Source organism: Musa acuminata, chromosome BXJ1-1 (genome assembly GCF_036884655.1).
Source record: "Musa acuminata AAA Group cultivar baxijiao chromosome BXJ1-1, Cavendish_Baxijiao_AAA, whole genome shotgun sequence".
In the NCBI taxonomy this organism is placed as follows: domain Eukaryota; kingdom Viridiplantae; phylum Streptophyta; class Magnoliopsida; order Zingiberales; family Musaceae; genus Musa; species Musa acuminata.
The window spans coordinates 13777125-13804850 of NC_088327.1; the positions used below are offsets into that span (position 1 = coordinate 13777125).

The window sequence follows — 27726 nt, forward strand, 5'->3', positions numbered from 1 at the left end:
ACATATACAGAATATGACAACAAAAATCAAGCAAACATGCAGACCTCTTCAATCGAATCAAGGATTACCTAACTAGTGCAGTGAGCATAACCACCACTGAATGACCAACTTGATACTGTGATCAATGTGGAAAACTTGGTTCCCAGATCTTTAATCTATTGGAGAAATCTTAGCTACTTAAATGGAAAAGAAAAACCAGTACATAAATTTTGTTACACTTGAAGAGGACGTTCTAAAACTCAACAATCATTCCAAAAATCTATGATGTATCAAGGGGCATATATGAAGATAAAATATTACTTGGCAGGGTGGGGTTCATCATGCAGCGTATGCATAGAGTAAATATCATATTCCCATCAAAATATGAAAAATATCACATGTAGAATTTTCAAATATGTAACACTTGAAGCAGACATTCTATCCCTGAAAAATGTAATTTATGAGCATTTTCTGATGTTCCAAGGGGCATATATGAAACAAATTACTTGGCAGGGGCTTTGGTGAAATTATAAGCATCATGCAGCATATACAGAAAGAGTAAATATCATATCCTCTTCAAAATATGAAAATGTCCACATGTAAAATTTTCAAAAATGTAACAGCTGTGACACTTGATGAGGACATTCTTAAATTCTATAAATATCATCAGTACCCATGGAAAATGTCATTTATGAACATTTTATTATGTTACAAAGGGCACATATGATAAAAAATACTTGGCAAGGGCTTCGATGAAATTATGAGTCATCATGCAGCATACCAGAAAGAGTAAATATAATATTCCAACATATATAAAATATCACATGTACCTTATTTTAGGGGTAGATATGGTTGATGGTAGCACACTGAGTTCAAAGGCATCCACCATGAATATACCAGTGACAAAAGAATTTATAGCTCCATGAGGGACAAATTTGATAATTACACTCTTGAAAGCGCAAATAGAAGACTGGTCTTTCACTGGCGTATATGAAATTTTGCCTTGACGAAGGTTGAGTGCTGATATATTAAGATCAACCAGCATGCTCACGACTGTCCTGAGTCAAAAAAAATATGATTGTCAAAAGGCAAAAAGTAACAGGATAAATAAAGATAAATAGATAATAACCCAAGCAGATGAACTGGAAGCTCACATATTCAAATTAATAATATAAACCCAAAAAAAAATCATAAGGTCTGTTGCATTTAACACCTGTGAAAGAAACACTGCCTGATGATCATTCGAGAAAATCTCAAACTGAAGCTAAGCCTGCCCAGAATTATGATGAGGAGGTCTAGAGCTCTGTTGCCACCATGTTCAGAACAAATATATTGATCGAGGTGATGATATTGAAGTAATTCACAGTGAAATACACTAAGAAAATTTTGAAGATTATCCACTACACTGCTACACACCCATATCCAGACATGATCGGCATTCAGCAGAACAGTTGCCGCTTAGAGAAACGCTATTTGTGCTTCATCAATACTACTGACATACGAGTCTTCAGAATAATGTTGTCAAGCAGTGATGACAGGCCAAAGGATGAGGAGAAACATTTTTGCAACTTTGCTCAAAAATGTCGGCCTCTGGAGTTATAAGCTCGACCACCAGGATAATGATCATGAGAACCAAAGCCACGACCACCAGGATACTGCTCAAAAAAATTTTGTGCAAGCATTTAGAATCGATTCAATGCAGAAACTTAAGGATATGGGAGGCTGGACCTAAAATATGACAGAATAAGTTATCATTAAAAGCAAGAAGACACCTATACGTGTAACATAGCAACACACACACACACACACACACACACAAATTATTCCATCAATTCCACCAACACACACAAATTATTCCATCAATTCCTCGGTGGCACACCCAGAAATGGAGCAGAATGTTCATCAAAGAAGTCCCCTAAATCTTGGAGACACTCCCAGCAGACAATAAATTGTACACAAATTATTCCATCAATTCCACCAACACACAAATTATCCATCAATTCCTTGGTGGCACACCGAGAAATGGAGCAAAATATTCATCAAAGAACTCCCCTAAATCTTGGAGACACTCCCAGCAGACAATAAATTGTCCCGAGCAGTACAGATTAACCCAGGTAACAGTCCCACAGAAAACTATAATTGCTGGTAGAAATTAGTGATGGTAGACCAAAGATATTACTGAAGCCTAAAAGAATAAAAATATAATTTATTAGCAGGTTATCTGCTTTTAACTTTATGTGCACCTGTGCCAACGTTCCTCAAATCACCATCATCTAGTAATTCTATCCAAGCGACTGCAGGAAATTGCGTAGTCTCCTGAAACAATGACCACTTAAATACAAAGAATCATGATTTTTTGCAATAAGTCACTAACCACCAATTACCAAACTCTAAAATTTCACCTATAAAATGGCAAAATACATCTCGTAGTGTTGAACTAGTTTCAAGTTTTTCAAAACAAACTGATTATATCTTGAAGATATATAGAACTAAAACCAATATTGCCATTCTTCTACTTATTGTTTATTTGATGAATTAATTTCTTTTCATCAACTGTTTTAGCAACCTGTCTGTAAAGTGCCATGTGTCACATTGAAGAGTCTTTTAGTAGTATATTCAACCCATTGACTATCAAACACTCGATGAGGGTTGCTACTTCCTACAAATATCATATCCCCATCTTTATGTCAAAGATCTTCAAAAATACCTAATTAAAATTTCATCTGCTGTTTGCCAATATAAAAACTAAACATGAACTTTTTGCGTCTGCAGGTCTATTATACTTCAAGAAACTCAAATGGTGAGCTAGAGCTCATCCTTAGTGTTTGATTGACTATTTCATGTTTTCCAAGGGGGAATAAAGAAGAAATCAAAAGTATTCAAATCAAAACTATTTAATTGAAGTTACCTCTCGATGTCTAGCATTCTCTCTGTCCTCTGCTTCCTGCTGCTCCTTGGTCAAGTTCATAATATCATAAAGAAATTTTTGTTCAAGACCTTCAAAAGTTTGAGGAAGAGTGCTATCCTCAAATCTGGCCTCCAGCTAATCCTCATAAGCTAGTGCTCTTGGGTCTTTATTGGCCTGCATATCCATACCTAATTTTGTATCAGACACTTGTCCTTCATACAAAGAGCATGAAACATCACTTCCTTGGCCTACAGCCAAATGCATCACCCATTTAGTTCAAAGATGGTAAGCAGACAAAACAATTTTAAACAACCATGGGAAAGAGTGAACAGAACTATATTTGAAGCAAAGAGAATTCAAATGTGAAATTATTTCATGACTAGAAAAGAAAAGGCGCCGGTTTGCTAGTTTCTTCCAGTAGAAGCTACAGTTGTAAATGCAAACTTTGCTAAAAGCCTCCGACTTAATTCAGGTTTTCCTAGGTCTAACTTAATCTGAACAGATTCCATAAAAAACTTTGTGAGCCGCTAGCACAAGAGAAGGTTTCCCAAACATTACCCGATATAAAGAATATGGTTTGTTTTGCAAAATGAGACCCTTGCTTGTTCATTCCATATACACTGCAAAATATTGTCATCTCGCCTTGACAATTATCAAGGTAGAGTTAATATCAGTGAAAAAAATACGAGGAAGCAAGAGATAGCAAATCCCAAAACAACTATTTTGCTCCTGTTTGCCAGAAAAAATGGATGCATATATTACAGGTGTTATGAGACCAATTTCTAGCATGATAGCAATCATGCTCGATATGTTCCATGACATGATTCACCTTATCAGCTGGAATAAGTCTATTATGAGATGGTTTCAGACTTTCAGCTTTAAATATGGGTTATGTATTGTTCATTCATACAGGTTCATACAAATAACTGCAAGATCGTTTCATCAAATATTTGTTATTATTAGTGTGCAAGACATTTCATGGTTTTGACCATGAAAACCTAACCTAAGTGATAAACTAGGAAATGGACTTGATTGGGAAACTGGATCAACTAAAATTTTGGTCAAGTGCCGTAGGAGAGATGAATTTGAAATGGAGTGCAGTGAAACAAATTCACAGGCCACATACAAAGTTTTGAAAGTTAAAAATACTCCAACTAAAAAAGTAGCAACAATATTGCAAAAGGACAAGAAAAATGGCAATCTCTATTGTAACATAATTGCACAGGATTTTCAATGTCAAGCTAAGCAGCACCTGCCTTCTTTATACAGTTGAGATAGATGATTTGATCCCTTTGGGTCATTTCTATTCCACTGCCATTGTCCCTCTTCTTTAGAAGGCATATATTGATGTTCTTCACCAGGCTGGAAAGAATCTAATCCTCCTGGAAAATGACTCATACCAGAGTTGTGTTGTAGGCTCTGTGCTGGATCAACCCATATGTTATATGAAAGACATAGTAACTCCAAACAATGTTGGATCATTGCAAAGAAAAAAAAGAAAGATAAATAAGATATCTGGAATAATAAGTGGACGCAGAATCTATTTAATGAGACGTCACAAAGGGACGCAATATCACGAATGACACTGAACAGCTGAAAGAAGGAAATTAATGCAAGTTGATGATAGAATAATCAGCACATTAGATATAAACTGCATCTTTTGAATCAGAAGCACGGATAAAAACAAAGATTACCAGTTTTAAGGAAACCTAAGTATGTAAGAATGATTACTGAATATGAATGGCATGACCAAAATTCTTTCAACAAAATCTGCACTTGGCACAACAGGAAATGGCATGAACAAGAAGAGCTTAAGCTGCTTCATATAAAATCTTCTCGACGCAGATTGCACGATATATAAATCACATAACCACCGCAATGCTTCATTAAGCTTTATTAGAAGTTACCTCCTCCAATGTAGCCTCGAAATAGAATGTGGACACCCATGCACATTGACCTTAATTGCTCTTCGGCCCAATCCTAAGCGTTCTTAGCGTGAGAAGCAAGCCACGATCGAGCCGAAGGAACCTAAGTTCCGCCCAACACGAGGTGGGGGTCGAAGTCGAACCCTAATGGGACGGCGAATCGGGGCAGGAACCCAAGTGAGATCCCTCGAGTTGAACCCCTAATCCTAGATCGATAGCACCTCCAAACAAAGGACAAAACGTGAGCGAGAGATATCTTCTTTATCACACCTTGGGGAGGCCCTCGTTTCTTGGCTTGCTGCTTCGCCGGCGCTGCTCGAAAGATCGAGTACACCTTGAACACGATATTTAACGGTGCGGGTTTGGTTTGAATCCGACAAGAACTCGATCCGAAAGAGAAAGGCCAATTTCCTGTTTCCTGGCATACGGGTTTATTCTGAACCCGACAGAAACACCGATCCGGAAAAGAGAGAGACCTATTTCCCGTTCCGTTTCCATAAAGCGTAATTATATAATCTAGTGGAGTAAAAACCCCTTCGTCTTCGAACGCGGGTTCAGTGGAGCAATGTGGAAGCAAGCCTTCGCTGCCACCGCCCGGCTGGCTTCTTCGAGTTGGCGATTCTCCGTCTCCACCGCTGTGGGTTCTGAGCTCCGCCGCTCCGTTGAAGAGCACTTCCGAGAAGTCTCCAATATCACCCCGCCCTCGGTAACGTCATGCCCGCTCCTCTGTCCTCATAAAGGCCCCGTTTCGTCCCTAACCTCTCGTTCTTGCATGAACTTTAGAAGAAGAAGTTGATACCGCCCCCGCCGTACTCTGTTGTGGAGGGGGCGCTGGACCGGAGCGAGGGGCCGGTGCTCCGGAGGGCGTACGGGGAGGAAGAGATCAGCATATCGGTCCGACGCCGCGCCTTTGCCATCCCGTCTCGTGGTGGAGGTAATGAGGATGAGGTCGATCGAGGCCATGACTTCATCAGCGAGCTCTTCCTTTATGTGAATGTGTCGAGGCCCGGGCGGAGCAACTCACTCCTTTTTCTCTGTGGGCTTTATCCGGATGCCGTCGGAATCCATTCTGTGTGCCTCATCTCTAAGCAAACCCCTGATTTGTCTCAGGGCCGCGTCTTCCTGTAAGTTGATTACTGTACTTTTTTTAGTCTTTCTCTGTTTCCCTGATCTGATGAAAGTGTGCTTGAGATTTCCGTTTGCTTTCAGTATCAGTGGTAAAATGCTTGTGAAAAGCTGCGATCTTGGTGTAATTCGACTGCCCTAATTGATGAGATGATTAATATTGTAGTTTTCGGACTAACATATATTCTGGCTGATTCACTACAATCTGTGGTCTCCGATTTTGAAAGTGAATCGAATGAAATTGTTGATACCAATAATGTTGAAGTGCAAAACATAGTCCAGAAGTGTCTGAGGTAGATCGTTAATTTGCTAACTTGAGTGCATGATTGCAGCTCTGACACTTGTTTTCTCATCTGTTATCGCCTTTCTGTCTTTAAACATTTGAAGTTGTTGGTTCGATTTTATTAGAAGGTAATTCTGGATTGCCCGAAAATGTCAGTAGTTGGCTGCTTTCGCTTTGACCATAGACCAGAAAGTTAGTATATTGGCCTTCACTTAAATTGATTAAGATGGACATGAACCAAGATATTTTTGACTGATGATTGAGAACTTTAATGTGCATGCATTTTGTTATCATCAAGTTGTTGACTTGACTTATCTCAAGGTAATCCTTCAATGATATGATCTCTGTAAGTATTTTCATCATATGACCATTATTGGCTGCCTTTGCTTAGCCACCATATTTTAAAGATAGCACACTTGCCTGTACTTAAAATTGATCAAGATGAATTGCTGAAAATGGCTTAAGTTTTTCCTTTTTAATGGCTTAAGTTATTCCTACATTGTCTTTGGCTGTCAGCCTAACTTGAATTGGTGCTGTGCATTTTATATGCCTTACAAGATTCATTTTTCTTTTTATGTGGATGAGATTTGAAATGATTTATGATTGTTGAGATGTTTGAATTTATCATTTCATGCTGTCCTGCTGGTTTGATGTTTTGTATTGGCAAATGTTTAACATGCAGCTATTGTAGGATTTCTTTAGCAGACAAATAGAATACATGATTAGGCTTTGTTCCTTTTGCTTGTTTCGGTTTTTGTTGAAGTTGCTTATGCTAGTACTGTCAATCTAACTAAACTTTTACGTTGGTTAGATTGAGTTTGCACTCTGTGTTGATACACCAACAGCAACAAGGTCGTAAGTCTCAACTATATAGTGTCGGCTACATGGATCTTTTGCCATCATTGAGATCTATCAAAAGTTATGTGTTTAGTTAAGCTAAGAGGATTTAAATCTTTATTTGCAGTTTCTGTTAAAGTCTTTTTAGGTCTTCCTTGATTTTTCTTTGTATCACTAATAGTAATCATTTCACCTCTTCTGACTATTGCATTCATATGTCTCCTAAGCATTAAATGAAAGAAGACATTGCACATAGTTTGATATATATGTTTGAGTCTATCAAAACTCGCATTTTTTCAGGCTTTGCCGCACACAGGCATGATGATTCCACTGATAATTTCTGCAGTATCAAACACTTGCATACGAGCCAATTTGCAATTTTTTTCAACAAGTTAGGCTAAACTTGATTATCTCTTGCATTTTTCTAGGATGTTTCTCGTATATATTTCCAAAGCTGAAAGACAATTAATAATTTAAATAGAAATATAGAAGTAGTTTCTGTGAACAGTCTGTTGAAGTGAGCACCCCAAATTGTTGGAGATATAAAGCCAATTGATTCTCATGGTCTTGGACGATTTTTGCTTATTCTGAAATACACCTGTTATGAGTTATCAGGTTTTCTTTATCTGGTGTTTTAGTTCAACTGAAAACATGAACAGATTTTACCTTTTTCTCCTCAAATGACTGCTCTGGCTGAATTTGCAGGGCGTTGGACCAGCAATTGAGGGATGCTTTTTGTATATATTTAGAAGAACGTGGAGTTAGTAAAAGGCTTTTCCCTTTTCTCCAATCTTGGCTATATCTGAAGGATCATCACAACATCATGAATTGGTTTAGGAAGGTCAGTGATTTCATCAACGACATTAAACCAACATGAACTTTGTTCTCCATGAGTTTTGGAGAGTGACCTGTTTGAAAGCCACATTTACAAGTAGCTTTCGTTGAGCAGGACATGATGTTTGAATTCTAATGCATGATTCTATACAGTTGGGAAAGGTTTCTCTGTGGAAAGCGTTCGCACTCATTTAGGTTTCTGTTCGTCTTCTTCTCTTTTACTATCTTTTATTTAATTAGATTCTCTTACCCCACATTAGGAGTAATTGAGAAAATTGTGGATTGAAAGTGGGATGAATTGTTTGTTTTAAGAGTGCTCTAGCACACACCATGGACAAACTTCCCAAGTTTATCACCTGCAGAATGAGACATTTCTAAATGATGCAAGCATAATTTTTGTTCACTTAGTAATGAGCCTCCTGATGATGTTGTTTATGATTGTAATTAATCATATCAATGGATAAATGAAAAAAGAACAGTCTTTAAGGCTAATTCTCCAGAGAATGCAGCCCCAATATGTGATTGATTGTGATTTCTTTTCTGTGCACACAAAAGCAGAAGAAAAAGGGTTAGTTCATTGGAATAGGAGTATTATTGTTGAGTTTTTTTGGCAGGATTTTGATCAACATTTGAGGATTTCATCTCCCAAAGAAAGTCCAAGTCCTCTTTAAATAGAGGACTAATGCTTTTCACATCCAAATCATTAGTAAATGTTCTCTTCAACCACAATGCTACCCTCCGCTCAAAAAAAGCTATTATTGATAGGCAAAACAAAATGTTAAATGATTAACGATAGCATGCTCTTTGTCTTTGTCCTTGATGTTATCTGCAAGCTAAACATACCATACATCATTTAGAAGCACGACTAATACTTTCTTAATTTGATTCACAAGCATTGCCAATTTGTCTTTCATTAGACCAGTTTTGTTTTAATTTTAACCTCCATATGATTCATCAACTTCCCAAGAAATCAAATTACCAATCGTATTACACAGAAAAAACCTAAGACGGGTCTACAGTGTAAAACCAATTTAGATTTTTTTTCCGAGCTAATTATATATTATCATATGTAGTTAATTATATTTAGTATCTCGATTTCGATATTTTAAAAGGTTATATTAATATGATTGTAGTTACAAAAGTGAAATATTTAACTTTGTTTTTTCTCACGTCATCAACTCTATTGATGGAATACAGAAATTTTGTTTTAAAAGGGATAAAAAGATATCCAAAGGATATTAATTTCATAAAAGAATAATTTTGTGAAAGCTTTTAACTTTGTCCTCCCCTCCAATTTTGTTATTCTCATCCTCGTCCTTGTATTTGTCACATTTGTCCTTGTCTTTAGGCCATTCAAGAAAATAACGAAGCTGGGGACGACGTCGAAGGGCGTCGAAGGCAAGAAAAATTATCCTTTTGTGAAATTAATATTCTTTGAATGATGAAGATAGTAAAATTATCTTTTTATTTTTTATTTTATTATTATTTTTATATATGAAAACACGTACAATATATTCATAATCATAAGGATGTCAATATAATTTTTTAAAATATAAGAATCAAAATATTAAAAAGATAACTAATTACAAAAAATAATCTATAATTAGATGGAGTATAACCACTACAGTCAGAACTAATAGGTTGACAATGCTATGAGATCAAAGGAATGAATTGGACTATACCCTATCATAGATTTGGAAAGATTAAGACCTATTCAATCGTCTCCAAGGGATTGACACACCACACAAATTTTGCTTGCAATAACTCATTGACGACAAAGTGTTCCAGATTTAACTCCGGACAAATTACTTTCTCATTGTCCAGTAGAGCAGAAACAAGAACTCTAATCATCCATAACTTTGAGGCCTTAAATGAAACAAACCAAAGTTATAATGATGGTGAAGAATATATATATACATGTATCATGAATGTAAATGTCAAGGCAAGACAGAATCTTGCATCATTTTTCTGCAGGTCTCGTTTTATTTTTCAACAAACCAACAAGCCTTCATTTGCTCACCTACGTACAAACAAATCCCACTGACACATCTATGAATCCTTTCTGCAGTGTTTTCTTTTACAAGTTCCTGAAATAATGCATCTTTGAGCATCAAAAGTGATGATGTACAACTTACTTATCTATGGTCAAAACAAGAGGAGAATCTCCCTTATCAACGATAAATGACCTTGATATCCTTTTGGAAGCAGTAGCAATGTCCACAGTGTATGCACCATGATATCCACTGAATCTAAATTCACCCTGCGTATCAATGTTGCCATCAGCATGAGATAACCACTCTTGCCTCAGAGCAAGGTACCTTTTACCAGCTTCATTTATGTTGCCTTCAGCATCCACCAAATGGGAATGATCCCTGCATGTGAACAATTCCCAGAATCCCCAGAGCAAGATGCCTTTGACAGCAGGATGCGCGAAGGCTTCTCGAAGAATAACCTCCAAGTCGTCAGCTCGAATATATTCGTTTTCTGCAGAGACATCCAATTCGGTGAACCAAATAGGGAGACCAAGTATCGCTAACTTGTCCAGTGCATCACATATAATTTCTCCAACCGGATGGCTGATATGACCTTGTATACCAATCCCTCCTATAGGTGCACCTCGTTCCTGTAAATCAAGGATTTGCTGAATGTACTTTTCGGGAGTGGACTTAGAATCACATCCATCTTCTACATTATAATCATTGACAAACAGAATGGCAGAAGGATCCAATTGATGGGCTTCTTGAAACATGTATGCCCAGATATCTTTTCCCAGCCTATCTTGATAGAAAGATCCATGGAGCATCTCATTGTTCACATCATAGTGCCTAAACTTGCCTCGGTACCTAGATAGTAACCCTCTGATACGGTTCTGAACAGCTATCATTAGATCATTAGAGTCCAACGATCGCACCCATGGCTGGATGGCATCTTCTACTTCCCAGAAGATGCAGTGGCCTCTTGTCTGCTTACCATGTTTGTGACAGAAATCTAATAACTCATCTGCATCTTTGTAATTGAATTTTCCTTGTTGTGACTCTGTATGGTACCACTTCAGCTCATTCCCAAACACAGCCCAATTGAAATTTTTCAAAAAGAAATCAACAAAGTCCTCATTTTCAATGTTTGATCTGTTGATACAACCCCCAAAAGCAAAGCAGTTGTCAATTTGTTTAATCTTCAGAGATGCACCGACAAGACCTTCATTCTCAGAACCTGAAAATTTAAGGATGACATCACGCTTTCGTATCTGCAGGAAAAGGTGCAAAATAACATTATTTGACAAGCACGGGTTTAGGAAACAATAATATTATTATGCTTTTCAAAGAAATATAAATATTTCTATCTTATAATTGCAATCATGGAAAAAAATCTTATGACTGAAAATACCTTATCAGCTTTTTCCTTGAGAACTTTATATCGTGCCTTCCTATTTACAGGAAATATCTGCAGTTCTGACAGCATCAAATCGACACCTGGTGGAGGACCTTGCACATAAACTATAACTTTAGATGGTCTTTTTTCAATTCTGAATGATCCTCTAATTTTGTTCCATCTGTCAGAGTTAGCTTCAACTTGCCCCCCATTGATCCACTGGTTGTCTACACCAAGTGCTACGTTGACATGATGAGGACTAGTTGCTCCTGAACCTAAACGTACCCAAGTAGCAACTTGGTAGGTTACGTGTAACTTAATCCTGTCTGTTATTATCTGTGAGGGGCCCATCCAGGTTTCTGTGCGATTTGTAGTGAGGATAAAATGGCTGCTTATTGGTTGATTGTGATTGACAGAATCCTTTGCTAAGGGAAGGAACTCCTCTGGAACTGTGCCTATGCTCAGCTTACACGAGCCAAGAGGATTCCACCAATTAAGGCCATCAGTGAAAGAGCTATTTCTGATTATATTAGCTCCATGTGAAACATCCTGCAAAATCAAGTGTGTAACATATGATCTTGTTTAAATACTGCATCATCCCAACTATTGCAAATTCTGTTTCTTCAGGAATGGATTTGTTTAGAAATCAAATGGAAAAGAAATGTCAAAAGTAATTTTCATCATGAATAAACAAAAGCCAGAAAAGCAAAGTCATACAATGATAAAGAGTAAAGATCAGGAGAAGGGACCTTAACGTAGAACTGTAACTAAAATCCTAATTCCCTACAAACTTCAACTAAGCATTGCCATTATGCACAACAGCAATGTCAAGTATCACATCTAAACCAGTAGGCGAGGTGATTGTCTTTCACACGATTTATCCTCTCTTTTTTCACATAAGTTAATCATGAAAACTGAAAAGTAGAATCCACAGAGTGAAGGATAAATAGATAGATAGCTTAACCTATCAAAGCAAGTTGGATGAGAACAGAAACCAACACAAACAAAAATGGCTGAACTGTGAGGAATAAGATACTGATGGTAACAGAGGAACAAAGATGGCCATATACATTGTAACCAAAAAACACAGGGTCTTAAGAATAGGCTAAAATGTGGTTAGGTGCAAGCATTGATCAATGGTCACTTAAAAAGCTTGTCAAGGAATAGGCATACGTAACCTGAAGTCCTGAACTGCTGCAGATTGGTATTGCAGTTGTTCAGATTGACAGGGAAAAAAAGAAGAAAACTTTCCTCAAACTAACAGCGCAGAAACAGATGTTATATTCAACTGTGGAAGTTTAGAGGCTATAACAACTTAAAATTGAATTATTTACTGATTGCATATTTGTATCTCAAACCCTTTCTAACTCCTTTTGGGGTGATGATAACTTCAGGCAGTCACATCTTTAATTACATCAAACCAATCATTGCAGTGGAATCCCCAACTACAAGCAACAAAAAAGGCCCTAGCCAAGATGCAATAATATACAGATGAACCATGATACTCCAAAACAAGTGACTAGGTAAGTTCATTGTAGAATAGTTGACATGAAATATACAGATTATACTCAAAGAGTATCTCAGGCACATGAAGTCACCAAACTAACATACCAGTATGTTGATGGATCTCAAAAAGTTTAGTGCATTTTGAAAGATTGAAGTTAGATTTAACTTCTAAGACAATAATTTCATACCTCACAATGTTCCACATCAGAGCAAGAAACTACAACAGAATCAATCAGCAAGTCAACACCTGCAGAAGGTCCTTCCAGATAAAAAATCACACATTTTGGCATGCTAGTCAATGAAAATGAGCCTTCTAACATTTCCCATCTTTCTTTCGACACCATAGCCCTGCAGAAATAGCCATTTTCAACTTTCTAAAACCAAGAAAAACTGATATCGACATGAAAGCAGTTATTCTCTAATTACAAGAGCTGCAACCTTCCAACAGATATATAACTCAGTTGGGAGTCCAGGTGCTCCAGCTTAAGTGTTGCTTTGACTGCAGAAGGTTCCTGATGAGCTCCCGAAATTCGAACAATGACAGAGACACTGTAGGTTAAACCAGTTGAAACTTTATTCGTTATGTCCTGTTCCAAAGCATGCCAGCTCTCAGATCGATTTGTTAGGACTGCATAATTTGATCCAGTTTTTGCAGTGACACCCTTTAAAGGACCAAATTCCCCTGATACAACAAACCCATCACAAAGATTAAGGGACCAAGACTGCAGTCCTCTGGAAAAATCATGATTTGATATAATATTGGTACTGACAACCTTCCTTGAATCAATATTGTCTCTGAAACCCTGAAAATAGAAGACAATATTCAGCAGGTATTTTATTCATATCGATAGTGTAACATCTGAGATAAAGCAAAACCTCATGATTAGACAGTCAACCATCACAGCCATGTAAATGTTAAACTCTTATCTCGATGCATGTGTTGAACCTAAAATTAACATCCATCATATCTTTAAACATGATTAAGGAACACAATAAATGAAATTTTAATAACATGACAAAATGTAGTATAGTCTACCCTAGTTTTGTCAATACCATGTCAAGCTATATCAGCATTCTCAAATTATCATCGGTAGCAAAAGGAAACTTCATGGAATAAGCAATATTGTATCAGGGATAATGCTGAGAATACTGACCTTCCTCAGCAAGGTTTAAAATTTTGATCCAGTGAGTCTGGGTCAGTACTGTCTAGACCAGGAAGAGGTTGAGAATAGGGAGGAGGGGAGGGACAAGTGGAGGAAAAGGAGAACTGGCGAGGTGGAAGGAGACAGTGAAGTGTATCAGAGGGAAAGGAAGTGGTGACAATATTGAGGAAGCGGCAACAGTGACACAATAGGGTGGATGAAGCAGCGGCCAAATGGAAGAGCAGGAGGAACAAGAGGTGGAAGATGAGGAAGAGAGACATGTCAAAGAGAGAAAGAAAGTGTGAGAGAGAGATAGAGAGAGGGCGGGAGAGGCGAGGAGAGAGAAAAAGCAGCTGACAATTGAGACACTGATCAGCTCATTTCGGGGAGTCTGGACCAGTTTTTTTCTTTTTTGTCTAAAAGAGTTTGAACCCCTTTTTCGCCTTAAAAGACCTGAACTCATGCTTCTTAGGTATCGTGAGAGGTTGCGAGCCTATTCTCCCTCTCTACTTTTGCTCCACCACCGTGGCTCCCCCAACGCAGCCTATTTTCCCTTTCTGTGGTATCACTCGATCACCGCCACAATCCCAGGGCCACGATTTCAGGTATTCCTCATCTTCTTCTCCTCCTCTTCCTCCACCTCCTCTCCTCCTCCCTTCTTTCTTCTTCCCCTTCTACTTCCTCCTTCCTCTTCCTCCCCCTCCCTTAGCAGCATAGTACCTTGGTACATGTCGGTGTGCTGTGTGTCTGCATATACAGTGTGCCATGTGTCTACCGATACATCGACATCGACTGAACCAATACCAGTCCAGCCATCAACTAGTATGGATCTGATATCCAAAATTTTATTCCTTACATGGTACTTCTAGAATCTAATAAACTTGGATAGATGAGATTGAACCCAGTTCCTTTGTAGTACAAATGGTCAGCAACAATGTAACAAACTATAAAAAGATTGATGAAAAATTGATGGAGAATAGAGCCTACATTTTTTGGCTTTTATGTACAATCCACTGTATAGACCTCATGATGAAGGTGACCGGCCATACCCAATTATGAGGAAAAATAGAGCATCTCTCATTTACTGGAAGCCATGTTCCTATGGATATTATTATCATCACTGGATGCATGCATAGTTTTACATAGGGAGAATTCCAATAACCAGTCTCACTTGAACTGTCACCCACTTTATCTTCTTTAAGTCTATCTAGTAAAAAATGATAAGACTGAAAGCCATGTTCACTGAACGGGCTAGCTCCCTTATACTAGCTCATTAAATTGGAAGACCATAGGAAAACACATATTATCCTCCAAATTCTGTGATGCAACAGTTGATATCATTGTCACTATGGATAGTATCTCAATTCTATATACCAATATATTTACAACTTTACGACCCATGATGAGCCGTTGAAATATGTTTACAATGTAATAATAAGACTAGATACAAACTACTCAAAGCGCAACCAATGTCATTTTAAAATGATTAGTTGATTACAGGATAGTTCCTATTAATTTGTGATTAATTACTTATTCATATATGTCAACTTATTTATGTATGTCATGTTGACTAGTCTAGTGAGAAACCACCATTTCACAATATAACATGACTCCTAGTAACATAATTCAGAACTAAAATTTGTCATTTCTTCACCTCAATCAAATGGGTTTACCTTAATATAACTGATTAATTGTCCTTTTGCAGTTGAGTGTTGGCTATAATTTGGAGGGTTCATACTATAAAAAAAGAAAATAGCAATGAGTGGCCTGTCACTAACCACTTTGATAGAACCCAAGATAGACCCATTTGATATGGAGTTTTATAATGATGACTTGGGCCTCATGATAGATTATGTATGTGCGACTCTAGATGACATTAGACCATTCCATCTAGTTTTATTTCAGAAGCACTCGAGGAAGGAAACTGACAGGGGTCACAGGATGAAACTGTTTAGTATGAGGAAGATTGAAGCACAGTGTCACAGGGCGAAAAGACAAAATAGTCAGGACATCAATGCTGATTTTTGCTGTTGATCCTGTTGTTGCACTTGTTTGCAGTGAACTTGAGTATCAAACAGCTCTAGAGTCATCTTTAACAGACTGGAACAATTTATATTACTGTATTAGCTCCTTTCTTATTCCCTATAAACCAGTGGTGAATGGCTAAGACACCCATAGGCATAGTTGCAGTATTTTGTCTTTCAGTAAAATGAATATAGGCTTAAGGTATGTTCGAAAACAAAGGTTAGTGACACTTAAATTTACAATACAACCTATTTTTCAGTCAGCTGAAGCTAATCACACGTACATCAAAACATTTTTGTCAAATAAATATGCAATCGTAACTACGGTATGTACTTGGCTGTGGCTTTAGCACAATAAAAGACTGGAAGGATCAAAGTCTTAATCATTTTATAACAAAAAAGTGCTACATATATTTTTAAGCAAGTAGCTTCATCCAGAATTTGATTTATATTAGCCTGCATAAATCAGACTTCCACATTCTGTCTGGTCAACATCAAATTTCCTTTCTTCAGTGTTGCACAAAGAGACAAATGAAAATTCCAACCATTGGTTATTACTTAAATGAAAATACAGAAAAGCATCTCTAGGTTTCATGTGTTCTTAAGGTTTTAAAGACTGTAAAAGGTCATTGAACCAAAATATGGAGAGTTCCATGCAATAATTTGTCATGAATTATTTTCAGAAGCCCAAGAGCTCATCTTGCAAGTATTGGCAATATTACATCAAATGGAACTTAAATCATTCACCATATATTCTTGCAACCATAGCTCATGGTGTCCACCAATTCTGATATGATATTGAAAATTGATCAAAAATCACTTGAGTTGACTAAACTCAGCCAAAGTTGGCCACCTATACGCCATTTGACAACTTCAAAAGAAGGGGAAAAAAAAAGATGAGTGGAGCAACAGAAGAAGACATTGCTACTGTAGGTGTGAATTAAAGGAGATATTGCTGCTATTGTTTTTACTATTCACTACAAACATCATATTTGTCATCTTCCACCACTGTTGCAATATTTGTTGTCCAACATTAGTAGAACAAAGAAGAGACAAAGAATAAGCCTTAACCTTAAGGAGATACCATATTAGAGAGAGAAGATGTGGCATTTGCCATGTCTCAGATTCCATGAGCACTCACTTAATTAAAGACTTTTTAATTGTCTTTGTATTATTTAATACTTCTCCGATATGGTGATTACAGAAGCCCTGGGATTATAATGGGAACCATCGCTATATTCAAAATAATCAGAACTATATGTGGAGCAGCTTTAACTCTTTTGTATTGCAGACAGTTATGTACTCATCTTTTTTGAAAGTTTATTATTTTAACTATTATGAAGGCAAAAGAATTTGTTAATATAATTTTCTTTACTCATTCCATCAATGCAAAAAAGTTTCTTCTTTCAAAAAAGAAAGATTCTTGTAGCATAAAATAGTTTTCTTTTATTTCACCGATCCAATCCGATTGATCAAATAGATCTTGGCCATATCATCCCTAAACAATCCTAATATTACCAATTTTGTAACCTATGCTTGCAGCTTCTCTGTTCATTAAACTAAACAGTATCATTAATAGACATCTCATAGATCAATATTTATGGGAAGATTTTAGCTATACTGACCTCATCACTTGGTGGAACTGAAGCTGCAGCTTTCATTGCCCGTCTTACTAAGAAACTATCAACAAGGATATCAGTACCCGGTGGTGGCCCTTCTATAAATATAATGGCTCTTGAAGCAACACCATTTAGGAGGAATTTTCCCTGCAACTTCACCCATTCCTTGTCTGATGCCTGAATTCTTTTCAAGTAAGAATAGCGCTTAGGCCACTAATGTAATTTCCTTGAATGTAAATTAGTCAAATTTAATCTTATGGCAACAATAAGTATGTCAATGATGAGTTATAACAAAGTGATATCTTACTTGGCGATGCCGATATATTGTTCCCGACCATTTGGTGATTGAGCCCACAACGTTGCTCGAACATCAGCATTATTGGCATTTCCGAATGTCCGAACTACAGCAGTAACTTCATATGCAAGCTTCCTGCTTACCCTGCCTGTTATTTCTTGTTCAATCCCATTCCAGGTTTGATTCCTTTCAGTTGCTGAAACAAAATACCTTCCCTTGACTGGAAGTATTTTCCCATTCACAAGAGAATTGTGCAAGAAAATCTTGCATCCTCTTCCAGACCAATCACTTAATCCATCTTCAAACTGAGGATTTCGTACTATATTCTCATCCACACTGGTAGCACGACAAACCTCCGTATCCTATCAATAGAAGATGCAAAACAGGTCACCGTTAAAAAAAGAGAGGATTAGGAAAAGATGAGATTGTGGTCATGGCATACCATAATGAAAAAGTTGATAGTATGTAACTGATGTATGTATTAGCATACATTTCTACTTGTTATGGATACATATAAAGAAAAAGGGAGAAGACATGGTGTGAGGATAATTATCGAATCCTAACATGTCCTACTTGCCAAAAATAAAAAGAAAAGAATCTTAAATATCCACACTCGTGTTTTTGGCTTCATTGGTTCCATAAAGGTTGTTTCTTTTATTACTGTGAATTTATATGGTATGTGTTGAACAAATAGAAAGTGTTCTATTCATGCTCTTAAATTAGTATTGTATTCTCCTAATGTTCTTAAACTTAACATTCAAAATATGAAAAATAAAATATTAAACAAGAAAATTAGATGAAGGAAGAAAAGCAAAGCATCAAGTCCAACAATCATGTAGGTTTAAGTATGTTTTAACCATCAATCATCCGAAGCTTGTGCATCCTTACCACATTTAAGTTGCACAAATGAACATGACAATATAAAGCATCCTACTATGCAACAGATGGTGCTATCTAATTTCACATTGCATAAAAGTGCCTGGTTAAATCATTATGCTTCCAAAAACATATGTTTTATGGTTAATGCAAGTAAAGTGTCAGAACTATCAAAAACATAATTGTATGGTTATGAATTTGTTTGTAGCATGATATTAAAGAATTTGCAGTAAGCAATTAGATAATTCCATTGACTAGATCAAATGCACATACATCACAAGATATAGTGACAGAATCTATAAGCAGATCCATGCCAGGATTAGGCCCTTCCAAATAAAATACTACTCGTCTTGGCATGCTAGTCAGTGAAAAGGAACCTTCCAACTTCTGCCAGCATCCTTTAGAAACGAAGGCACTGAAAAGCTGAAGGTCACAAAAAAGAACTTTTAAACGAAGATCAATAACAAAGATCAAGGTTCTTAATACCTCCCAATAGACAGGTAGCCAGTAGAAGAATCTGAATTCTCGAACTTCAGTGTTGCTTTGACTTCAGCCGGTTCATGAAGAACCCCATATACTCCAATATATGCTGAGACATCATGTTTTGCACCAAAAGTGACTTTTGCAGTGATGTCCTGCTCCAAACCTTGCCAGCATTCGCTCCTTTGTGTGACTACAGCATAGTTTTCCCCTGAGTTTGGCTTTACTCCATTCAGAAAACCAGACTCTTTTGAGGCAACATAAGCATGGCAACAATTGGGAACCCAAGGTTCCAGCCCACAAGAGAAGTCATGGTTTGAGATGATGTTTATTACATGATTCTGTGTATTGACCATCATTTCCATCCTCTGCTAGAAAAATCACGATTCAGAAGAACTCACAATTGATTGCATCTTAATATTATCAACAATTACATCTACTTGCATGTGTGGGTGTCGTTCCATACTTTGTATTAAGAGTTAAAGAAATATCATTACCATATTATAGATGTTCCCCAGCAGCTAATCTACTCTTGTTGCAAATGTTGCTGCTATCAGATCATGTTTCCTTTGAGAGTAAAAAATAATTTTGTGTCATCAAGGAAGAACTGAGATCCTAGTTTTATTTTTCTTGCATTTTGTCACAGTCAAGATACTAGATCCAATACAACTGTTAGTTGTTTATGATGACTATAAAATGGTGTTGCTTAACAATCAGGTATACCACAATATCAATGTGACATTCTTTGCATGTCTTCTAAACTGTACTAGGATTAGCTATGCTTATTTTGATCATTAGATGAGTGTTCCATGAAAAATATGATATTCTACATTTAATAGCTTATGGAATGAGCTTGATTTCTATCAATGAGAATATATAGGATGTCCAATAACAAATACATTTCTTAGTAAGGGAGAATAATTACTTAAACTATAAGGATTCATCGGATAGTAATTCCGAGAATAACATTTAACCAGAAGAGCTATGACAATCTATTTTTGTATATATTTATGGTTTTGCAAAAAAGTGCTTTCTTGTAACATAATCAAACATGAGATTTTATTAGGTGTGCCATCTGGTACTGCATATCGGTCCATGGCCGGACTGGGTTGGTACCTATGTACTAATACATGGTATGCCGGTATATTTTGAAGGCTTAAAGAGGAAGAAGGAGAAGATGAACGAACAAATGGCGGTGGAGGAAGAAAAGGAGGAAGGAGGAAGGAGGAAGAAGAGGAGATAGTGGAGAAAGGGGAGGAGGAAGAAGTAGGATGAAAAAGGAAGGACGTGGCAATGGAGGAAAAGGAGGAAGAAGAGGAGGAAGCATATCTAAATCAACATCTGATGATGCTGTGACGGGCAACGGGTGATATAGCAGCAGTGTTCTCCTGAAATCTCCGAAATCGATGGCAGACAACAGTCAACAATAGTGGCTTGTGGGTGCAAGCATGGGGAAGAGACTTGCAAACATGAGCCCTGAACTAGGGAAATTTTTTTTTCTTTTTTTGTTGGCCAAATCGGACCAATAAAAACAGGGACAGTCAGCGTATTGGTTCACACTTGGACAGGTGCATACCACTCATTTCATACCGGTCCGGATGAAATGACAATCCACTTGCTTAGTTTAATCAAAAGACTTTTAGTACTCACATTAATGTATCAGCTTATTTTGGTTGTCATGTACAGTGCAGACTTATAAACTTATTCAGTCAGACTAATCTCTATCGGCATCAGATTTGACAGGCTTGTTACAGGACCAAACTGACAATATGGCAAAAGATTTAGGAAGCCTACACTTAATTTCCTAATCAAATAAAGAGAAAAACCCAAACACCTAAACCAGTAACTCTTCTAGTCAGATTAGTAATGGTAGGTCTGTATTGATGCAAGGATTGGCAGCTATCCCTTGAATTAGAGACTGAAAAACTTCAGCAAAAGCTTCTGAATTGCACTACATTGCATGACAATACAAAATATATTCTATTTAGCACAAAATTGTTCTCATTAGATATGCATTACATTAAGGGCATTTGATCGTTTTTTCAAGTGCATTTATATGCTCCCCAAAAAGAAAGAAAACTCCTACCAAGGTTTACTATTTTGCCCGGATCAGTCGATACAACAACAACATCAACAACAAACTCATAAGTCCCAACTATTTGAGAGCCCAAATCAGTCGATACTGACCAATATTACCTGTTTGGGCATGAACCAGAACATGAACTGCTCCTTTTCAGGAGATGCTGTTTGATTTTTTTTTCTTTTAATAAGACCTAGGTCCACACGTTTTGCAGTCACTCAGGAATCACAACAACACTGAGAGTCACACTGAGAATCACAACAACGCTGAACTGGTACTTCCCCTCCTCCTTGTTCCTCCTTTCTTCCTTCTGTTTTCTTTTTCTTCCTTCCTCCCACAGTGAAATGGTAAACCAGTACACGCCAGCATACTATGTGTCCATACACTGGAATGGACCAAACCAACATCAGTCTGGTCAAGGGTTGGCATGGGTTCAATACTTGAAAGTTGAAATTGAAAACCTTGACTCTTACCATTACTGGAATCCATCGTGTCATCCTAATTGTAGGCATTCGAAACATTGTTAATTTATGTTAACCACCATGTATATGAAAATAGCCAACCCTAGATAGTTGGGAAATTATGTTTTAAATGTCATACAATACCATTTTAATAGTAGAAACATGGCCAAATATAATGTTCTATAACTAATTATATGCACCTTTACATGCATCTTACAACTCATTACTTCAAAAACTTTACAATTATTATTCCCTAAGTTCTTGACTGTAACATATATTGTCTATTTATGTTTAGAAATTTTTATTTACACATTGATTAAATCTTTTGAACATATTTTAATATGTACTGCACCACATATGTGCTGTAGGATAGCTTTACCACTTAGAGATCATGGCCATCCTTCAAAACATTAATATTTATACATGCAAAAGAGGTTTTTAATGGTACTTGTTTAAGTCATTGTCTTACCACAGTTTAAGCAGGGATGGAACCAGTAAAACAAGTATTTAAGTGTTAAGAAAGTGATGTATATTCAACCATTTCTTCCATAGTCCTGTTAGAACAATCAGGGTAGAGTTCTATACTCACCTTCAGCCATTCTCTCTTGAGCAGTAAATTTCATTTCAAACACACCATAAAACTGAAGGTTTCTATCCTGACTCCATTTTAAGACACTGCAACATAACACACCCTATTACTGTATCTGCAATCTCCTGTATCCAACCCCATCAGCCACTGTGCTCAGAGGATGAAAAAGAAGTGAAAAAGGGGAAAGAGTCATCTTAACTTGTCAAAATTTGTGAATCATCATGCCACTGGAAACAAGGCCATTATCACCATCTCCATCTCTAGTCTAGGCCATGTTGAATCCCACCAAGACCACCTCCAATAACCACTTTTACCAGTTACCACTACAAAATTTAAGGTTGCTTTCACTTATTATAGTTGAGGCAGAAACAGGAACTAAATGGTATGGAAGAACGGAAAGGAAACCAAAGAATCGAGTAGATTTAGAAATAGAAAAAAATTAATATGGACAAGAAATAAGTTTCTTGTATTTACAGGCCACCAGTCAACAATAATTGCAAAATAACTGAGACTATTGTAGTACTATAGGTCATTTATTGGCTACATGATCCAAACACTTGAAGACATGTTGGATGGTCCTAAAATTTTGACTGAAATGGAGCATCTATAATGAGATAAGGCCTCCTACTGTGAGCCAATAAAAACAAAGACCAGAACATGGTTTAGGTAGAAGATATTAAGGACTTTCACCGAGGCGATTATGATGCAGAATAATTTAAATGGTGTAGCAGGACCAGATGCAATGTAGAAGAAAGTGACAAGTGCACATTGCTCCCAAAAATGTAGGATCCAAGGAGGGTCAATGTATGCCGCCTTAACTCTAGGAACAGAGATACTATTTCCACAACTTTGATCTTGGTCACCTCAATCAAAGGAGCAAAACCAAGACTGGAAGCAATATCTTCCACACATTTTAGGGAAATGTATATCAGAAACCTATCAAGAAATTTGAATTAAATTCTTAGGTCTTGCTTTCACTAGATGTGTAACTCTATTGGCATTATTAGTAAGAAATAAGAATTATTCTACAAAGCTAATCCTACAAGGATGGACTGGAGATAGTATGCTTCATTAGTGATCTGCATCAGATAACGATATCAAAACTTCTATTCAGTGTATTCTTCTGCAAAGAAACAAATTTTGTAATCATGGCAAAACATTAAAAATAACTGCCTGCTCATCAGAGCACAAAATAGAAATCAAGTCAGTAGGAAAAACACTATTTCCAGAGAACAGCCTGACCCCTTGTTTAGTATGGTTGGCTATCAATTAGCAGCTTGATTCGTATCCCTAACAATTATCTTTTTACATCTCAATAAGTGTCTAACAAATCACAATTTAGTTCTATTCACTGATTGAAGACACAGTTAATTTTGCTTTGCAAATAAAATAAAAAAGAGAGGATTATGAAGGTTGACAAAATCAAAATCCTACATCATTTTCATGTAACAGCAGACAATATGTAGCATCATAACTTTGTAAATTTTGCCTGTTGCCCAATATCAATTAGCATTCAGAATACAATATGCATCCGAGTACATGTTGCCCTCAAGCATTTCTACTCAGTCTAAGAGATGCCTCACAAATAATCCTTTTACAGCTAAAAGTATGTACTGCAAATGACAAAGTCATCATACCTCCCATAATGTTTACCCATGTATGAAATTGCAGATATGATGCTAAACCATTTGAAGCAGAAAGTTACTGGATCTAGTAGGTCATAATTAGATAAAGAAAAAAGCAAGATGAATAAGCCCCGAGATGAGAATCAGGACAGGCCAGTTCCAGTAAATACATCTTTTCATGTAGGGAAAGATTGTGCATACCTCAGAGGAGACGACCACAGAATCTATGAGCAGGTCCACACCAGGAGGAGGTCCTTCCAAATAAAACACTACTCGTCTTGGCATGCTTGCCAGTGAGAAGGAACCTTCCAACATCTCCCAGCAATCTTTAGAGACCAAGATCCTGAAACAGACAAATGTGGTCTATAGAATCCTTGGAAAAGAGAAACTGATAAACAAAGTGCTATGTTCTTAATATCGTTTGAATCACATTACCTCTCAATGAACATATAGCTAATCGAAGAATCTGAATTCTCCAACTTCAACGTTGCTTGAACTCCAGCCGGTCCATGAAGATCCCCATAAACACCAACACATGCTGTAACAGTATATTTTACACTGACAGTGACCTTCTCAGTGATGTCTTGCTCCAGGCCTTGCCAACTTTCATTCCTATGTGTAACCACAGCATAATTTCCACCCGAGCTCGGCCTCACTCCATTCAGGAAACCAGAAATTGCTGAGGCCACATAAGCATGGCAACAATTGGGATGCCAAGACTCAAGCCCATTGGAGAAGTCATGGTTTGAGATAATGTTCATTGGGTAACCAGCCTGTGTACTAACAACCACTCTGGCCCCCTGCCAGAAAAACTTGCTAATCAAAAAAATTAATCCACACATAGATTAAAGAGCCAGTAAGTGTAAACATTCTTGAACAAGATGGAAATGCACTAAACCCCATAGATGAAACCCAGAGGCCCAGAAAGGGCATTCATCAATTACACTGCTTCCTTTGATTCTTGCTACAGTTTGTACTCACTAGGATCTCTACCTTGGATATTTTACAAGTGTCTAAAATGCTGCAATTTTTTCCTAATTATCAAATATAATTTTAAATGCAAATATGTGTTTGTTTCTGTTATATGAAATCAAGATATTGTGACAGAAGCACTATCTAAAGTATAAACAATAAAAGAAATGAAGAAATTCTAAGTGAGGAAAAAAAATCAGATCAACCTTGCAAAGCTGTCAGAGAAGTGATCTCTAGTTCTTAAAAATGGAGATATAAAGAAAGACAATAATTACAAAAAAGAAATTAAAAAATGATAACACACAACAATATCATATCTGAGAGCCATTCATGCTGCAGTTGCCAATGGGTGCATTGTGGACCACCTGCTAACTCTTAGTTTCCAATAGCAGGAAATCCTCATTGTTGTTAATGTGGGTGTAAGAATAGATCCCACTCTGGCCAAACAACCACGTCATGTCACATTGCACTGACCGACACTAGCAATAAAGATAGATTCATTCCTGAGACATCCACCATGTTGTCAACAAAAGCTGGATCCCATAGTGGAAATGAGAGCTGATTCTTAACATAATCATACTGCCCGAAGTACCTCTGGCATGATGTTTATACCAGCTGTTGTCTCTCCATACGATCGACATCCACTATACAAAAAAGAGTTTTGTCAAAGGTGCTAGGCGCTCAAAGGAACCAAGGTTAGCGCTATAACTATGTAGGGAAGTAGGGCAAAGGATGCAGAACTAAAACTTACTGGTCAAGAAACTTATAGCTGACATTGTCATGCTAAGGTCATCCTGGGTTTGATAAAAGAACCAGAATGATGTAAACCTTATTGACATTCCAAATTACCAAACCTACTCTTAATACAATTTTGAATTCAGATACTTTTCCTCGTAAAAGAAAACAAAATGTTGTGTGACATCAAATTCTTGATTATTTATCAATCAAAATTGTACGCTCAAACAGCATTATAAACTACAAGGAAAGAAATGAACTTTAAGAGAGGCAAAAAAACTCAGATCATAACTAGAGAAAAACAACGATTAAAATAATCCAAAATTCGTTTTTTTTTTTAAATCGACTAACTACACAACACCTGAGTGCCGTCGGCGTCTCGATCGCTGCCACTGCGTGGTAGATCTACTGCCGGTACTTCCGTCTTCTACAGAAGGAAATATTGATCGGCATGAACAAAGAAAAGGGGCGAAAAACAAAAGCCACGGAAGAAGGGGAATTGTACCGTGGGGTGGTTTGGTGGAGACTGGGGCAAGGGCTTCGAGGGGGATCGTCTCGGCGGTCGCAGACAGAAGGCGGAGAGGCACATCGTAGTAATCACACTAAGATGTCAAATATGACATATATGTGAGCTCCCCAACCTGGTTTCATTCTCAACATGCGATAGGAAGAACACTCGGTTTCGCTTTCGCTTTCGCTTTCCGGGAATTGCTTCGACTACAAGAAGGGGAGCGATCCACCACGAGCGAAGCCTTTCCTTGAGGCGGGGGTTTTCTCGATCAATTATATTTATTTATATATTCATTTATCTATTTACATGTCCTTATTAAAATTTGATAATCGCATATTTACCCTTGCAAATTTTGATACAGCATATAACCGAAGTTTGCCTCAACGTTGCCTAACTTAGATCAAAAGAGCGTATTAAACATATAAAACTTCTAAAATATCGTTAATATTTGTATCAATGTTTGTAAATTGGAAATTTTAACTGACGTTAATCGTTGCGCCTAATGCAACGAAGATGAGAATAATAAGAATATTTTAGGTAGTTATTATTCATATCAATTAATTAGAATATATTGGAGTGGAATATATGAATGATCTAAATACACGGAGGGACATATGATGTTGGTGGGCCAAATATGATATTTGAAAATTTGAAAATGTATATATATATATATATATATATATATATATATATATATAGAGAGAGAGAGAGAGAGAAAGAGAGAGGCAGATGAAACTTCTATTTCTTGTGATGGTACTATTTAAAAGTACCATGTCCCACACTTAATAGATGGAAGCTGCTTAGCAGTCGCATGGTTTATGTCTAATAACATACAGAGACACACTAATGAGCGAATCACTAGACACGATTTTGACATCGTTTAAGAGATGTATGAAAATATAAAACAAAAGGGATGTTGGTACGTCGAAAAAGGGGAAAGATCGTTGATAGGGGAAAGATCTGTGTGTGCATGTTGGATGAAATATCATGTTAGCTGACGACAAAAATAATAAAGATCGAAGTCTGGATTTTTTTTTTTTTTTTGACTCAACACTCTAATGATCAAAGTTAGCTGACGATAAAAATAATAAAAAAATAATTCATTAGCCAAATGTCTCTTTCTAACATGTGTATAATTTTTGCACTAGGTAGGAGAGAAAATAATATTCCTTAGAATGTTTTGACGAGTATAGTATAAAACTATCACCTTATTCTCTTGTGCACGAGGTATAAAAGAAAAAAATTATAATTATTGTCATAGACTTATGTCCACGTACATAGACAAAGATGAGGTAGGTTCTATCTATGCGAATGATATAATCATCATATATATGGACACATATATATGATTATTAACCCAAATATTTACCTTTATCATTTATCCCTCTTGAAGATGTACTATAGGTGCTTTCACAGGAGGGACCTGAAGTTTATGCTTCATCGATTGGTGGCATCGGGAGGATGCTAATGGGGCTCGAGGACACTTGACTTCCATGCATCGAGCAAGCACTAACGAGGTCACGAACATTCGACCTCCATGTTCCAACA

At 37.0% G+C, this 27726-nt stretch overlaps 2 protein-coding genes and 1 long non-coding RNA gene across 10 annotated transcripts; 1 reads left to right on the forward strand and 2 right to left on the reverse strand.

Moving 5' to 3' along the window:
* Nucleotides 1–5282, reverse strand: LOC135675171 (uncharacterized). 5 transcript variants are annotated; one of them, XR_010513829.1, is made up of 5 exons: nucleotides 4795–5282; nucleotides 4144–4311; nucleotides 2888–3061; nucleotides 1134–1634; nucleotides 1–1032 (listed from the first exon to the last, which is right to left on the reverse strand). It is a non-coding gene; the product is annotated as an uncharacterized LOC135675171 (long non-coding RNA). The 5 variants fall into 5 exon arrangements; XR_010513828.1 differs by having other exon boundaries at nucleotides 2–1037; nucleotides 1193–1634; nucleotides 4795–5275; XR_010513826.1 differs by having other exon boundaries at nucleotides 3–1032; nucleotides 1193–1634; nucleotides 4795–5270.
* Nucleotides 5283–5342: 60 nt separating this feature from the next.
* Nucleotides 5343–8294, forward strand: LOC103996715 (uncharacterized). Its single transcript, XM_009417688.3, has 3 exons — nucleotides 5343–5518; nucleotides 5596–5936; nucleotides 7763–8294. Exons 1-3 carry the CDS (start codon nucleotides 5378–5380, stop codon nucleotides 7932–7934), a joined length of 654 nt encoding a protein of 217 aa, XP_009415963.2. The 5' UTR covers nucleotides 5343–5377; the 3' UTR covers nucleotides 7935–8294.
* Nucleotides 8295–9763: 1469 nt separating this feature from the next.
* Nucleotides 9764–26424, reverse strand: LOC135675189 (endo-1,4-beta-xylanase 2-like). 4 transcript variants are annotated; one of them, XM_065185475.1, is made up of 13 exons: nucleotides 26173–26229; nucleotides 26029–26094; nucleotides 25298–25576; nucleotides 24396–24760; nucleotides 24162–24303; nucleotides 19212–19573; nucleotides 18999–19140; nucleotides 17862–18211; nucleotides 17561–17738; nucleotides 13208–13572; nucleotides 12958–13117; nucleotides 11279–11812; nucleotides 9764–11138 (listed from the first exon to the last, which is right to left on the reverse strand). In XM_065185475.1, the coding sequence occupies exons 4-13, from the start codon at nucleotides 24719–24721 to the stop codon at nucleotides 10023–10025; spliced, it is 3675 nt and encodes a 1224-aa protein (XP_065041547.1). In that variant the 5' UTR covers nucleotides 24722–24760; nucleotides 25298–25576; nucleotides 26029–26094; nucleotides 26173–26229; the 3' UTR covers nucleotides 9764–10022. The 4 variants fall into 4 exon arrangements, with proteins under 4 accessions (XP_065041547.1, XP_065041542.1, XP_065041537.1 ...); XM_065185470.1 differs by lacking the exon at nucleotides 25298–25576 and having other exon boundaries at nucleotides 26029–26091; nucleotides 26173–26424; XM_065185465.1 differs by lacking the exon at nucleotides 25298–25576 and having other exon boundaries at nucleotides 26173–26424.
* Between the last annotated feature and the right edge of the window lie 1302 nt (nucleotides 26425–27726).